At 43.8% G+C, this 12,459-nt stretch overlaps 1 protein-coding gene across 1 annotated transcript; it reads left to right on the forward strand.

Moving 5' to 3' along the window:
- The first annotated feature begins 8 nt into the window (after window positions 1-8).
- Window positions 9-12,324, forward strand: LOC119172036 (sarcoplasmic calcium-binding proteins I, III, and IV). Its single transcript, XM_037423006.2, has 7 exons — window positions 9-129; window positions 7,080-7,180; window positions 8,536-8,588; window positions 9,301-9,414; window positions 9,937-10,069; window positions 10,856-10,953; window positions 11,919-12,324. The coding sequence occupies exons 2-7, from the start codon at window positions 7,132-7,134 to the stop codon at window positions 12,087-12,089; spliced, it is 618 nt and encodes a 205-aa protein (XP_037278903.2). The 5' UTR covers window positions 9-129; window positions 7,080-7,131; the 3' UTR covers window positions 12,090-12,324.
- Window positions 12,325-12,459: the final 135 nt, after the last annotated feature.

The raw sequence follows: 12,459 nt of genomic DNA on the forward strand, positions 1-12,459 counted from the left end.
GGAACCAAAATAAACTCCCCGAAATAAGCACGCCGCCTATCCGCAGCGGTAAGGCAGAGCTGAGCTCGCTTGGAGAGCATTCGAAGCTCAGTCGCAGCGCGGAATTCATCCAGCTACGGAAGATCCACAGTAAGTCCACCACTACGCGAATATTTTCTTTTCATGCAAAGTAGCAATTTGTGTTCACGGGTGAGTCATGTACCACTAGTACTGCATGTTTCGCATTTTAAAGAATTTCTTTTAGAGTTCTCAAAGTGCTGTAAAGAAATAGTTCCCATGAGTTTTGTTTTTCAAAAAGATCAAGTTGTACTTCATGTTTCTACATTAGAACCAATAATATAATTAAACAATGGCGTTTACGCAAATTGTCATTCATTAGACATTTCCCTCAGAATAAGCTTAAGGCATTTTAACTCCAGAAGCACGTGTTTCAACTGAACGGCGTATGTCAGGCCAAGCTGCCCATTCAGTCCATTTGATGCGCGTTCAAGTGGAAGGTGCCATTTTCAAGTACCTGAATTGATTCTGACCACTTGGGTTAATTATTTCGACAACAAAAGCGCGCTAAGGCATGCCGACGGAGCCTTCTAACAGTTGCTCCAACTAAACCGCACTACAGTCTCCGAAACTGCGTTATATATTCAGAAACCCGGCGTAGGCGTATGTGTGATGGCTAGCGTATGAAGGAATGTTCGGCGTACGTGAACTAACCGCTGATTGTCTGCTTAAATTTAGCTCTCTCGCAGTTACACTGAAAATTCTGCGCGTAGACTGTCCAAACGTTTATTAAACTGTTCAAATAGGATCATATGAGAATTGCCACATATTTTCCTAATCCTTCCTCTTTCGTGAGTTCATGGTTGTAAATTTGAGCAATCGTGATAGTCGCCGGCTGATTGACTGAACACCCGTGATCATCGCAGTTTCTTGCGTCGTGCAACGTAGATGGTCCCGAAGTAAGGCAATTTGTGAATGACTGTGCTCAAAAATGTACAAGGAATGAAAAAAGTAATAATGGCACGTGAAGGGTTCTAGCAAGTTTCAAACATGTAATCATGTACCATCGCGCCCAGAAAACCCACCTGCTATAGAAGCAATAGTTTCTTCTTCACCAATTTGCTGATTAAAATATCCAGCTTGTTGACATGCACCGTAATAATTCAGTGACTAACGCGTGCATTTATGACTGCTTTAAGATGTTTAGAGGTATACCATGATATCCACTGTTCTTCAGTTGCTATTGTTACGTAGGTTGTTCCGTGCATGCACGGGAGCGGAACCAAAAGCAAGGCTGACTGTGTCGCGATTCGCCTTAGCAACTGTAGTTCTGTGCAGTGCTACGCAAGCGTGAAGCCTCCTACGAGGACGTTTATTCATACGAGCGGTGGTGTAAATACAGGCAAATCACAAAAGGAGACGGAAAGCTGAGCACGGCGGCCATTTTGTTTTTTTTTAAATATTGGTTGTATATTTAGTTACTTATTAATTCATGCTTTGAAACAAGCTTTTTTTAAAAATGAACCTCGGGTCCAAGCTCAAGCAAATGCGTTGTACTCCAGTCTTCCTTGAACCAGTCGCGTGGCATTTGCGATTTTCATAGTCCCAACTGAGGGTTATTGAACACAGATGTAGGGCTCAATCTAAAGATAATAAGCTCGAAAAAAGTTGAATGCGCTATCCTTAACTGTGAACTGATTGAAACATGGGACGCTCTAAACTGATTCTCGGGGGTGGGGGGACACTGTGAAAGGGTTCCTTCCCCCCGAGCATAAGGGGTTCCGGACCCCCATGACCCCCCCCCCTTATAATTTACACCAATGCAACAAGCCTTGAAAGAAGCAATAAAATAGAAGTATTTTGCTTTCAAACCGTATTCGTTGTGCCAGTGGGTTCCAGGAAGACCAATTACAAGCCTACAGGCATGAATTAAAAAGGACAAATAGATCGAGAGTCCCGTTGTTTAAACAATACGAAGACAAGAGAAGGAAAGCACGTGTGATGTTATTTGTAGAGAACGAAGCAACGGGGATTGATCTAGTGCCCGTTTTCCTTGTGATGTACAACCTAATGAAAGTAACATACAATGACGGAAGCAGGGTACATTATTTGTACCTTTAACTATGTATATAAGTGTCGAGAAATTAAAGTGGATGAAACAAAAAGGGACGAAGCCTTCGGATAACGTGGAGTGTACTTGAAGTGTAGCAGTGATGATGTAAACGGAAATGCAAGTAAACGAAAGAAGCAACACGCTACCGGCCGGACGCAAACCCGCAATCGACGCATTACGCGTGTGAAAACCCCTGGTCAGTTTTTTTTTTTTTTTTTTTTTTTGAAGTGACATACGTCGAATGGCTGACTCGTCGCCTTCAGATCGTGGTAAACACACAAGCGGGTTGCTTGCTCACGAAAAAAAAATCTATTGCACGGAATCTATTGCACGGAATCGCTGAACGTGCGAGTGGACGCGTGCCAAGGGCCACGTCAGGCCTCCATGGTGTGACTGCGAGGCGCGGCTGGTTGAATTTCTCGTGTCGACAAGGCGCCGAAATACAAACGCACACAAAATCACCGCCCGCCGAGGCGAGATTATTCCTGGATCGCGCGTTCTGGGTGGCGCTAGCGATGCGAAACATAAGCACCCTGCCTTTCGTTTTTTTCTCCTTCTCAGATTCAACCTACGTTTGTTTTCACGACTCGAACACGGTAAACTTACCCTGGCGCGCCATTTAAAAAAACGCATGCATCCCGTAAAGCACATGTCCAAGAGAGAAAATAAATGGTAGAGAAGGAAAGGTAGGAAGGTTGTTCAGTCCAGGACAGCCGGTTTGCTATCCTACACGTGAGAATGAGAAGAGGGAGGTTGAAAGAGAGAGAGGAAAGAGAAAGACATGCAGTCACATGTCCAAGCATTTCCTAATAACATAACCTATGTTTTTTTTCGTTTATTTTTAGACAATACAGAATTTAAAATAACAAATTGACTGTGACAGTCATCGAGTTTGGTTACAAGAAGCGACGGATACTTTCCGAAAAATCTATATACATAAATTGTAAGAGAGTTGTTTCTTGGGCGAATACTTGGGACGAGCGCTTCCGTTGCTAAAACACTTCCGTCTATGTGTCAGTGCGCTTTTCTTTCGTCCATGCCCACTAGCACTAACCTTCCAATCAAAATACATATAATCTACTAAGTAAGTGATATATTCGCGGTTAACACCGTAACGTAATCACGTTACGGTACTTGTTGCAACTGACAAATTGTAGTTGATGAGATTGCAGGGGCATGCGCTCACCGACTACACAATTAGTCCTAAAGCTAGTTGGGATGCTTGTGAAATGAAGTAGTAATTTAGTTTTGTGCGCCTTCAGACATAAGATAAAGAGGTAAACCATTCCTTCGGTTACATTTTTTAATGAACTGCTGTTTTCTGCACAAAAGCATTGAGGTAACATTGACACCCACCTACTTTGCGAGTCAATATGTCTAAACCAGTGACATCAATAAATAAATAAATAAATAAATAAATAAAGTAAATAAATGTTTAAAATTAACAAAACAATTGCTCAAGTCGAACGTGCCCGAAAAGAAAGGAAAGAAAAGGACTGAAACGTAAGTCAACACAAACATGAAAACACAATGCGAAGTGCTTAATAAAGGTAAATGACAGGTGCACGAAAGGGCCACAGTCTACGGTAGTTTATAACAGGCTTCAGTGCATTTGCGCGTGATTCAACTGAGTAATGACTGCTATATCTGCTTCAAGCAATCTATTTATACAGTGCTCGGTGTCAGTGTGAACTATAAAATAATAATAATAATAATAATAATAATAATAATAATAATAATAATAATAATAATAATAATAATAATAATAATAATAATAATAATAATAATAATCCTGCTTTGAGAACCAGGCAAATTATACGATTTGCAGGCATGCCGTACTAGCTGACTTTGGATCGATTTCAACCACCTTGTAGTCTCTCTCTTTGTTTTACGTGCACGTAAATCTAGCACATGGCTTTTCTTTTTGCATCCCCCCTTCCCCCATTGAAACGTTGCCACCATACCCAGCATACAATCTCGAGCACACGAGATCAACAGCACGATGCACGTGTTAGGCTACCGCGGTGAGTCAACTGAATGATAGCCAACTGCTAACAGAATTATGCACACGAAAGTTGCGCGTGCGTAACCCGTTACAGAGTCAGTAAAGCTGGCTTCTCCACACTTAGGCTTTGTGTGAGGAGAAGCACGCTTTACTATCATATTTCGACGCGTGCGTGTGCAAAGCGAATGTGCTGCCATGGCGACGGTGAACATCGCCACAAGTGAAACGTAATCAACGAAAGCACGGCGATTTTACTGACCCCAACCCTCGCACACATGGAATGGGATGATTGATTGGATTGATTGATATGTGGGGTTTAACGTTCCAAACCCACACGTGGCATGGGAGCCTGACGCGCATAGGATGTACTATGCATCACTTTGATGATATTGCCACGTGCTTGCGGCAAGAAAGACGATGAGAGTTATGCATGTGCTGTAACAGACTACAGAAAGAACGAAAAAAAAGAACTCGCTTGCGCGTTCTGTTAAAGAGAACCACCTGCTTGTGGTATCTTGATCTCTGCGGCAAGACCTCTATTCGACGTCGTGGAAATATATGTGGAGTTTATCGTCCCAAAACCACCATATGATTACGAGAGAAGCCGCAGTGGAGGGTCCCAGGAATTTCGACCACCGGGGGTTCTTTAATGTGCACCCAAATCTGAGCACACAAGCCTACAGCAGCTACGCATCACCTTAACGGCGCAGTTCCTCATTCAGAAAAAATGCAAACCCCAGACCTTCTTATCTAAAAGGCACTTCTATTCCATATTCTCTCTGATCCATATACCCACATATTCCTAGCGTAAATAATTTGGTGCCCCGGTTTTTTGGCGCACGGTCACATTTATAATGTTGAAATCTGGCACATAAAATAGGCTGCTATACTGTAGCGGCGCCTCTTACAAAGATAATTCCTTTTCGTGGTTTCTACGCTCTGCCTTTGATTAGAGCGACGGCGCGTTCACCTTATCATATTAGCCGGCTGTGAATCGAGCTCAACCTATCAGCACAGTATACTGGCCCTAACTACTGTTACACGTCTGTTCTGGAGTTACGCGACGTCTCTTAAGTTAGCGAATTATTACGCATTAAAACACCATGTAGCTTTTAATGAAGGAAATAAGTGTACACTTGAGGGCTCGCTTTCCTTGTCAGACCTAATAATGATAAGATCTAACTGGCAATCATGCCAAAGAAAGTATAGAAGATGTTATATGAGGTAGTTGTAATGTAAATGTGAAGAAAGAAAAGTGGACGAAAACATCACTTGCCGTGGGCAGGGAGCGAACCTGCTACCTTCGAATAACGCGTCCAATGCTCGACCAACTGAGCAAACACGGCGGCCATCCGCCATCTCCTTTCTTCGGTATATATGTGAATTAAACGTGGGAGCGTCAGTCAGCGCCACCTGTAGCCATAGCAGCGAGTGTGGAAGACATTTTTTGCCTGTTTTGGCGTCACGTGTAGCCCGTAATTTTATTACGAGCCGGCCGTTTTGAGTCACTTACAAGTTTCATCATCATGACTCTTACTGCGGCCAATGCAAGGCAAGGGCCTTTCCCATGTTTCGCGAATCGACCCTTGTTCATAGAGGGCCATACAGTACTTTTGCAAACAATTTTGTGCGCATGTCGCACAAAAACCGTAGTTGATAACATATAACAGCGCCTGCAGTCACTTTACGAGACACAAGTGAGAAATCATCATTCATCGCCAGCGTTATTTTTCCTCATCTGTTTTAGAACATGAGTGGCTGCTCCCTTTTACAAAAACTTGTGATAGCTGCGTTGGCAACTTACTACTATAGAGGCTGGAACTTCTAGCCTCTATACTACTACTATGCGCGTCCGCCGTCAACACTCATGAAGAAGCGGTTGCAAAACCGTCAGTTTACAGATGGTCGTTCGAAACTCGAAACGGAACACTGTTACCTCATTATCTCTGATGCGACAGCAATGCAAACAGTGAAGTCAGGGCTGGCAGGTCTGGCTGCTGGCCACGGTATACTCTGGTTCTTTTTGCCAGCTCTACTGCTATTTGTGGCTTAGATGTCGCACGGTCCGTCCAGGAAAGCAAACCGTGCACACAGTTTGCGTGGGACGCTGGAGCACTCCTTGGACTGTGGCACGTTGCAACAATCGCGGTGTGGTTAGCAAATGGCATGAACACGCAGCATCAAAAAAACCGAGGCCTCGACAGAGACCGTGAAAACCCGTTACGACTCTGCAATGGATGGTTTTTCAGCGTTCAACGGCATATCACTCTTTCCATGCATAAACACGAGGGCACGCGTATTTTAAGCATTACTCATTGTGCGTCTTTCTTTATACGCTTACGCCAAGTTTTGCGGATGGTGAAATGAATGCTTAGTTTGCACACCTGACAATTCTTATCTCGAATGACAGAGTCAGACACCCTGTTTATAGACGCGCTCTAACTAAACAGTCCGTCTGATTGCGGCAGAAACTCAAACTACTGGCACATCTCCAAACGTGCTTTGTGTGCCGCAGTTGCCACGGGCATTTGAAAGCTAGGTACGCGGCTAGCTGCGCGGCTCATACCCTTGTACGTCTTTGGGGGCAAAGCGCATGAATGCAGCGTCAAATTGCCATGGAAACGCAGTGGTTGCCATAGGAACGGAGCGCTGGCTCTCGCTGTGAGGAGGTTTAAATGTGTACAAAAGCAACTTCTTGCGTTGCTATTTCGGTTGCTTAAGTTATAGTTGCTCTTTTGTTTTGTCATGCAAAAAGGCAAAACGGAAACGACAAGACAGATTTCACGCTTGTTTCACGTGGCTCTTGCTTAAATCTGTGCCCATTTAATTACTCTAAATAGTCACGATTGGTAACGCAAACGGTATTCTCAGTGATGCTGTGGAAATATCCAGGTGGCCACACGAGCAATTCTATCTTAAACAGAGCGGCGTCATGCTTCGTTTTTCTGTGTCTTGTACTTCCAGATACCACTGTTCCGGAAAATATCGTTTGGTGTGATTCGCAGGCTCTGCCGACATGTCTGTTTTCAGGCACCGACATCTGTACACGTTTCACAATTTCTGGGGTGAGTGACTCTTCAATTAAACGAAATATGCGTGCGCACTCGCACACGTTGGATGTTCGACAGTTGTTCATACATATGCGAACCGCGGAGTACACATACGGACGGAATGCGCACTCTTATGCAACTTAGCGAAAACGAAAGGGTGCGGACATGCGCAATCAAAACTGCAATTTAGGTACCAATCACGGTCAAGGCATTCGGGACACTGAGTAGATTTTAATATTTGAGGCCATAATTTAATACTTGGAGCGCATAATTAGCTTTGCGATATTTTGATTGACTCAGCTTTGCCTAGCTCTTTCCGACGTGTAAAAATAGCAACGAATGAAATTTGTAGACCGGCGTGAAACACGCAGTCGCAGAGTAAGCCGTAGGAGCAACTCATATGAGCCTCCACCCACCACCCCCGCACAAACATGCGTTAATTTGATACGACTGCTCCCCTTTCTTGTAATTAAGCTCTGCTGCCTAATTAGGTACGCTGAAGCAACGAAAAATATCACAATAAATCAAATCGCCTACGCTCGGGAATTAGAATTGCCAGCTGATCCTGTGTTGTTGCGTGTTGCATTTTTCACTCGTGCCATTGTGGCCAAGAGCTCAGCAATCGATATTATCGTGAAACGCTGCACGTTAATCCGATCTGCTTATGATCTCCTGCTAGATTATCTCCAAAAGCGCGCGAGAGACATCTAACGTACTATTATGACTATCGTGATGCCACAACATAACAACATCTGAGATTTTACGTCCCGAAATCCCGATATGATTGTGAGGGACACCGTTGTGGAGGGCCCCGAAAATTCCGACCATCTAGCGTTCTTTAACGTACACAGAGATTACACAGTAGAAGGGAATTTATCACTTCATCTCCGCGGCTGAGATCGAATCCGCGGCCAACGGTCCAGCAGCCGAGCAGATTAACTATACTAATCCACCATAGCGGACTTTCGCGTCGCCACATGCTAGCCACTGTGTTAATTTTTAAAGAGAAATATTCTGAACGTATTTACGAAAAAAAAAAAGTCGACCAACTTCGCAATTTTCATTGGTAGATCACCAATACTATAGGTACCGCACTGTTCTTTAGTAACTCTATTCGGTACAGGTGTTCAATAAAGAACTAATCTGCCACGTTAAAACAATTTCCGCGCTTTTGTTTCTCGATGTCACGTGCAAATCTTACAGGCGTCAGCACTGACGGTGTATTCTGGACGTCCTTCGGTAACTGTTACATCGCGCATATAACTGCAAGCTAATAATACATGTTGGCCTAATATGAAAGTTTGAAGCTATCAAAACTACAGTCACCGGGTGTTTAGTGCCTGCATTTATTTATTCGTTTTGTATTTCAGACTTTAACAAAGACGGAATATTGACATGGGACGACTTCAACATTATTGCCGAGGTAAGCCGGCACAAAACTTGCTCCGAGTGACAAAAATGTGATGCTATCGCAATGCTTCGGAAAATGTAAAATCAAAATCCGATGGCCGATTTGCTATCAGATCCCTTTTTTTTCTCTTTCATTGCGATAGAAATTGATGGATAGTCTCGACGGGTTTCTGCCGTCATGTCGCGTATAAGGTCCAAATTGATAAGATCCCCCAGCGCATCGTATGTTCTCCCCGCCGTTAACAGCGCACGAGCCGGAATGACGAACGAGCAGCCACTGAGACGTTTGATTTTACGAGCGCGGTCGTCTCAGGCGCGCGTGTTATCTGCAGCTATCTCGGCAGCGGTCAGCGAGCGTCTCGCGCCTCCGTGCCACGTCTTGAGCGCAAAGATACGGTGCGAAAAGCGTGCCTGGAGCGGCTGTACTCTCTTACAACAGCGTTTTGTTAAGTTGCGCGAAATCACATTCAAAATAATTAGCGGACAGCCTCACTTCGCATAAAATACAATTTGTGGCTATCGCATTCATTGCTTCATTCTTGCGGTGAAACTGTGACAAGTGTGCCTGGAGCGGCTGTACTCTCTTACAACAACGTTTTGTAGAGTTGCGCGAGATCGCACCCAAAATAATTAGCTGACAGCCTCACTTCGAATAAAATTACAATTTGTTGCTATCGCATTCATTGCTACATCCTTGCAGTGAAACTGACTTTTTTCCCCCTCAGTACTACACCAAGTTGCAGCGCCACGGCAAGCTCGAAAAGGAGGTCTACGAAAGGTGGAAGTCGATTCTCGAACGATGGTGGAACGAACTGACGGAGCACGCAGACTTTAACAAAGTAGGTTGCCTCGCAAAGAAAGCGAGAGTGCTGTAACTGTCGCTTTCCCTCAACAAAACCAATGTTGCGGGAAAGAATGCTCGCGAAGAACGATTTCGGGAGAAAATGCGCATGAACTACAGGCGTACGATTAGGATGTGTTGCGCACGCCCCTTCACTGCGTCCTTTACGCGCACACCGTTCTATCGAACCAGCGAATCTTAGCAAGTGCAACTGAACGAACACAAAAAAGACAGGACAGCCTGCGTTGAACCTGTCTAAAGTTCTGGAATAAAATCGATAATTTAGGAATTAATAAATCATTCCAAATATGTTGGTTCTCAAGTAAAAGCTGAAAGAACACTCAAAACAGCACGTTATATACGTAGTTCGAGCAACTATTGACGCTCGCAAGGAATTCAGCGACATAGAAGTGTAACTTTCAGCAATGAATATCATGGTCTACTAGCCGGGTTAAGTGCAGTCGTTCAGTCATTTTTATAGCGCAGTCTAAAGCGCGTCCAACGCAACTCTTTCACGCAGGACCGCATCGTGGAATTCGACGAATGGCTCAAGTTTTTCACTAATCTTGGAAAAAGCACCAAGAGCGTCAAAGACCTGCCGGACTTTTTGCAGAAATACCTGCATTTGTTTTTCCTCATCATGGACTCGAACAGTAAGGGCGGACGTTACTCGTAGTAATTGCCTTTAAGTGCTCGAAACAGTAGTGTTATCGAAGCGTGATAATAAATTGTAGCGCAGACAAAGGGCAAGGACACAAGAAGGCGCATGCAAGACAACGCCTTCTCTTGTACGTGCCCTTTGTCTGCGCTACCATATATTATCATGCTACCATAGCAACAAGCCCAAATTGCCACCCTCACTGACGTTATTGATGCGATTTTGTTACACACTACGGACTCTGATTCGTAGAGTAATATATAACACAACGAACGGCAGCAGTTCCACGGCAGCAGCTCAACAACTCATAGATTGGATGATTACTCAAGCCTTCAATGTTTTTGTTTTTTTATCAACTATTCCTGTTGCAACTATTCCAAAACAGCCAACGATGGCACCTGTACGCCTTTATGGACATAAAGAGTGCTTGTGACAGGTAGGATAATTAAAGTGAAAATTAACATACAGTGGCAATGATACAACGCAGAAAATCTTAGAAAAGAGCTTGCAAATCATAGAAACACTTGGAAAGATTCTAAAAATAATAAATTTTCCTTACGAAGGGAGACATGATCAGCTTTTGGCAGCTTGTGTGCGTGCGTTTGTGTGCGTGTAAAATGCACGTTGACGCAATGTAAACTATTAATCAATTCATCTTTTATACATTTTCAAAATCGGACAGACGCACAGGAATACCCCGCATTTCAACTACGTAACGTGATTAGATAATCACCTTTTTAAAAATTAGTTAGAATGACATACTCTTTTTTTACATTTCCAGAGGACGGCCTAGTATGTGCCAAGGACTACAAGAAGTACCTCAAAACTCACAATCTCGACATAAGCAGAGCGGATGAGTGCTTCAAGGAAATGCTCAATGTGAGTGCTTACACCTGCTACAAAACTCCATCCATTCATATAAAAGTCATTCGGCACCAAGGCACAGCCTTTCGACCACCTACTCTACTTTGCAGCGTGAGCAACAATGTAATGCTTAGATAAATCATTGCACACTGAAGTCAACCCACAGGTCGCGGGATCGAATCCCGGCTGCATTTCCGATGGAGGCGGAAATGTTGTAGGCCCGTGTGCTCAGATTTGGGTGCACGTTAAAGAACCCCAGGTGGTCGAAATTTCCGGAGCCCTCCACTACGGCATCTCTCATAATCATATGGTGGTTTTGGGACGTTGAACCCCACATATCAATCACACTGAAGTCAGCACGTTAAATAGACTACACTTCATGAGCTCTAACCATTGTGGTTTGGAATGTAATACAGAACTGTTCTACTTTATTGCTTCCGTGAGAAACGCTACCTTTTTTTTTAGCTTGTTCTCCGCCACAGAATTCTCAAGCAGTAGTTTTTATGAACCTTAGTTCCGAGAATATGTAGATATGTGTATGATTTCTTAGTGCTATCACAGTGAGGTGCCTCGTAATCAACATTTGAAGAACGTCTTTCCATTTTTCAACACATTAAATTCCACAAAAGGCTTTCCCGGTTATGTAAAAATGACGAACGCATGTGTATTCATGAAAACATTTCATTAAAGCATACAGGACCGTATCTCTCAAAGGTTTTTTGCTGTCATCTTCAATTTTGCTCTGGGACCGAGCAAACAACCCCTTCAAACCTTGTCCGATTATCTTTCACCATAAGGGGGGGGGGGGGGGGGCTTGCTTGAAGTTTTACATACACAATGACATGATGTGGCACCGCAGTAAAAACGTGGAATTGCGAGAATTCAGATGTTTTTAGTCCAGGCTGCAAGTTAGCAACATGTTTCTTTGTTGGTGCTCGATAACCTTACACAAATTTGAATTTTTGCCTTGGTTGGCGCAGGAGGAAGATGCTGAGAACGGAAACGCCATGACGTCGGATCGTTTTACGGCCACCGTCTACGAATGCTGGGTATCACAAGACAACAATTGCAAAGGGAAATACATCTGCGGACCCTACGACTCAACACCCATGGAAGAGCTCGAAAAGAAGAACAAGAAGCGACCAGTCTGAATACTGCCGTACTTCTTACCATTATTATTTTGCACAAGTTCTGCCTCGCTAGCCAAATGCTTTTTCGCACGACCACTCTCGCATTGGCTTCACTTTCTCGCACCGAGGGGCACCTCTTTTTAAGAAGCACACTTTATCAAGAACGACTGCGAAATAATCAAATAAAAAAGCTTCCACGACTGCTCACAGTGGCCGAAGGCTACTGTGCTTGCACGAGTACAACGAATCCTCCCAATTATTTTGTTGTTGCTTCCTTAAACGTTTGAGTGACAAGGCATTTAGGGTTTAATTTGGAGTCATGCAGAGCTAAACCTCCAAATATAATGCAATCAGCCCTCTCCCAGAAATTTTTAAAGCTCAGCCACATTGC

This window comes from Rhipicephalus microplus, chromosome 4, assembly GCF_043290135.1.
Source record: "Rhipicephalus microplus isolate Deutch F79 chromosome 4, USDA_Rmic, whole genome shotgun sequence".
Classification (NCBI taxonomy): domain Eukaryota; kingdom Metazoa; phylum Arthropoda; class Arachnida; order Ixodida; family Ixodidae; genus Rhipicephalus; species Rhipicephalus microplus.

Bases quoted from the DNA above. Each gene is read 5' to 3' on its own strand.
- LOC119172036 (XM_037423006.2), top strand. From the start codon at position 7,132: ATGTCTGTTTTCAGGCACCGACATCTGTACACGTTTCACAATTTCTGG. The intron at 9,415-9,936 runs GTAGGTTGCCTC...TCTTTCACGCAG, and splicing joins AGCACGCAGACTTTAACAAA to GACCGCATCGTGGAATTCGA. The intron at 10,954-11,918 runs GTGAGTGCTTAC...TGGTTGGCGCAG, and splicing joins GCTTCAAGGAAATGCTCAAT to GAGGAAGATGCTGAGAACGG.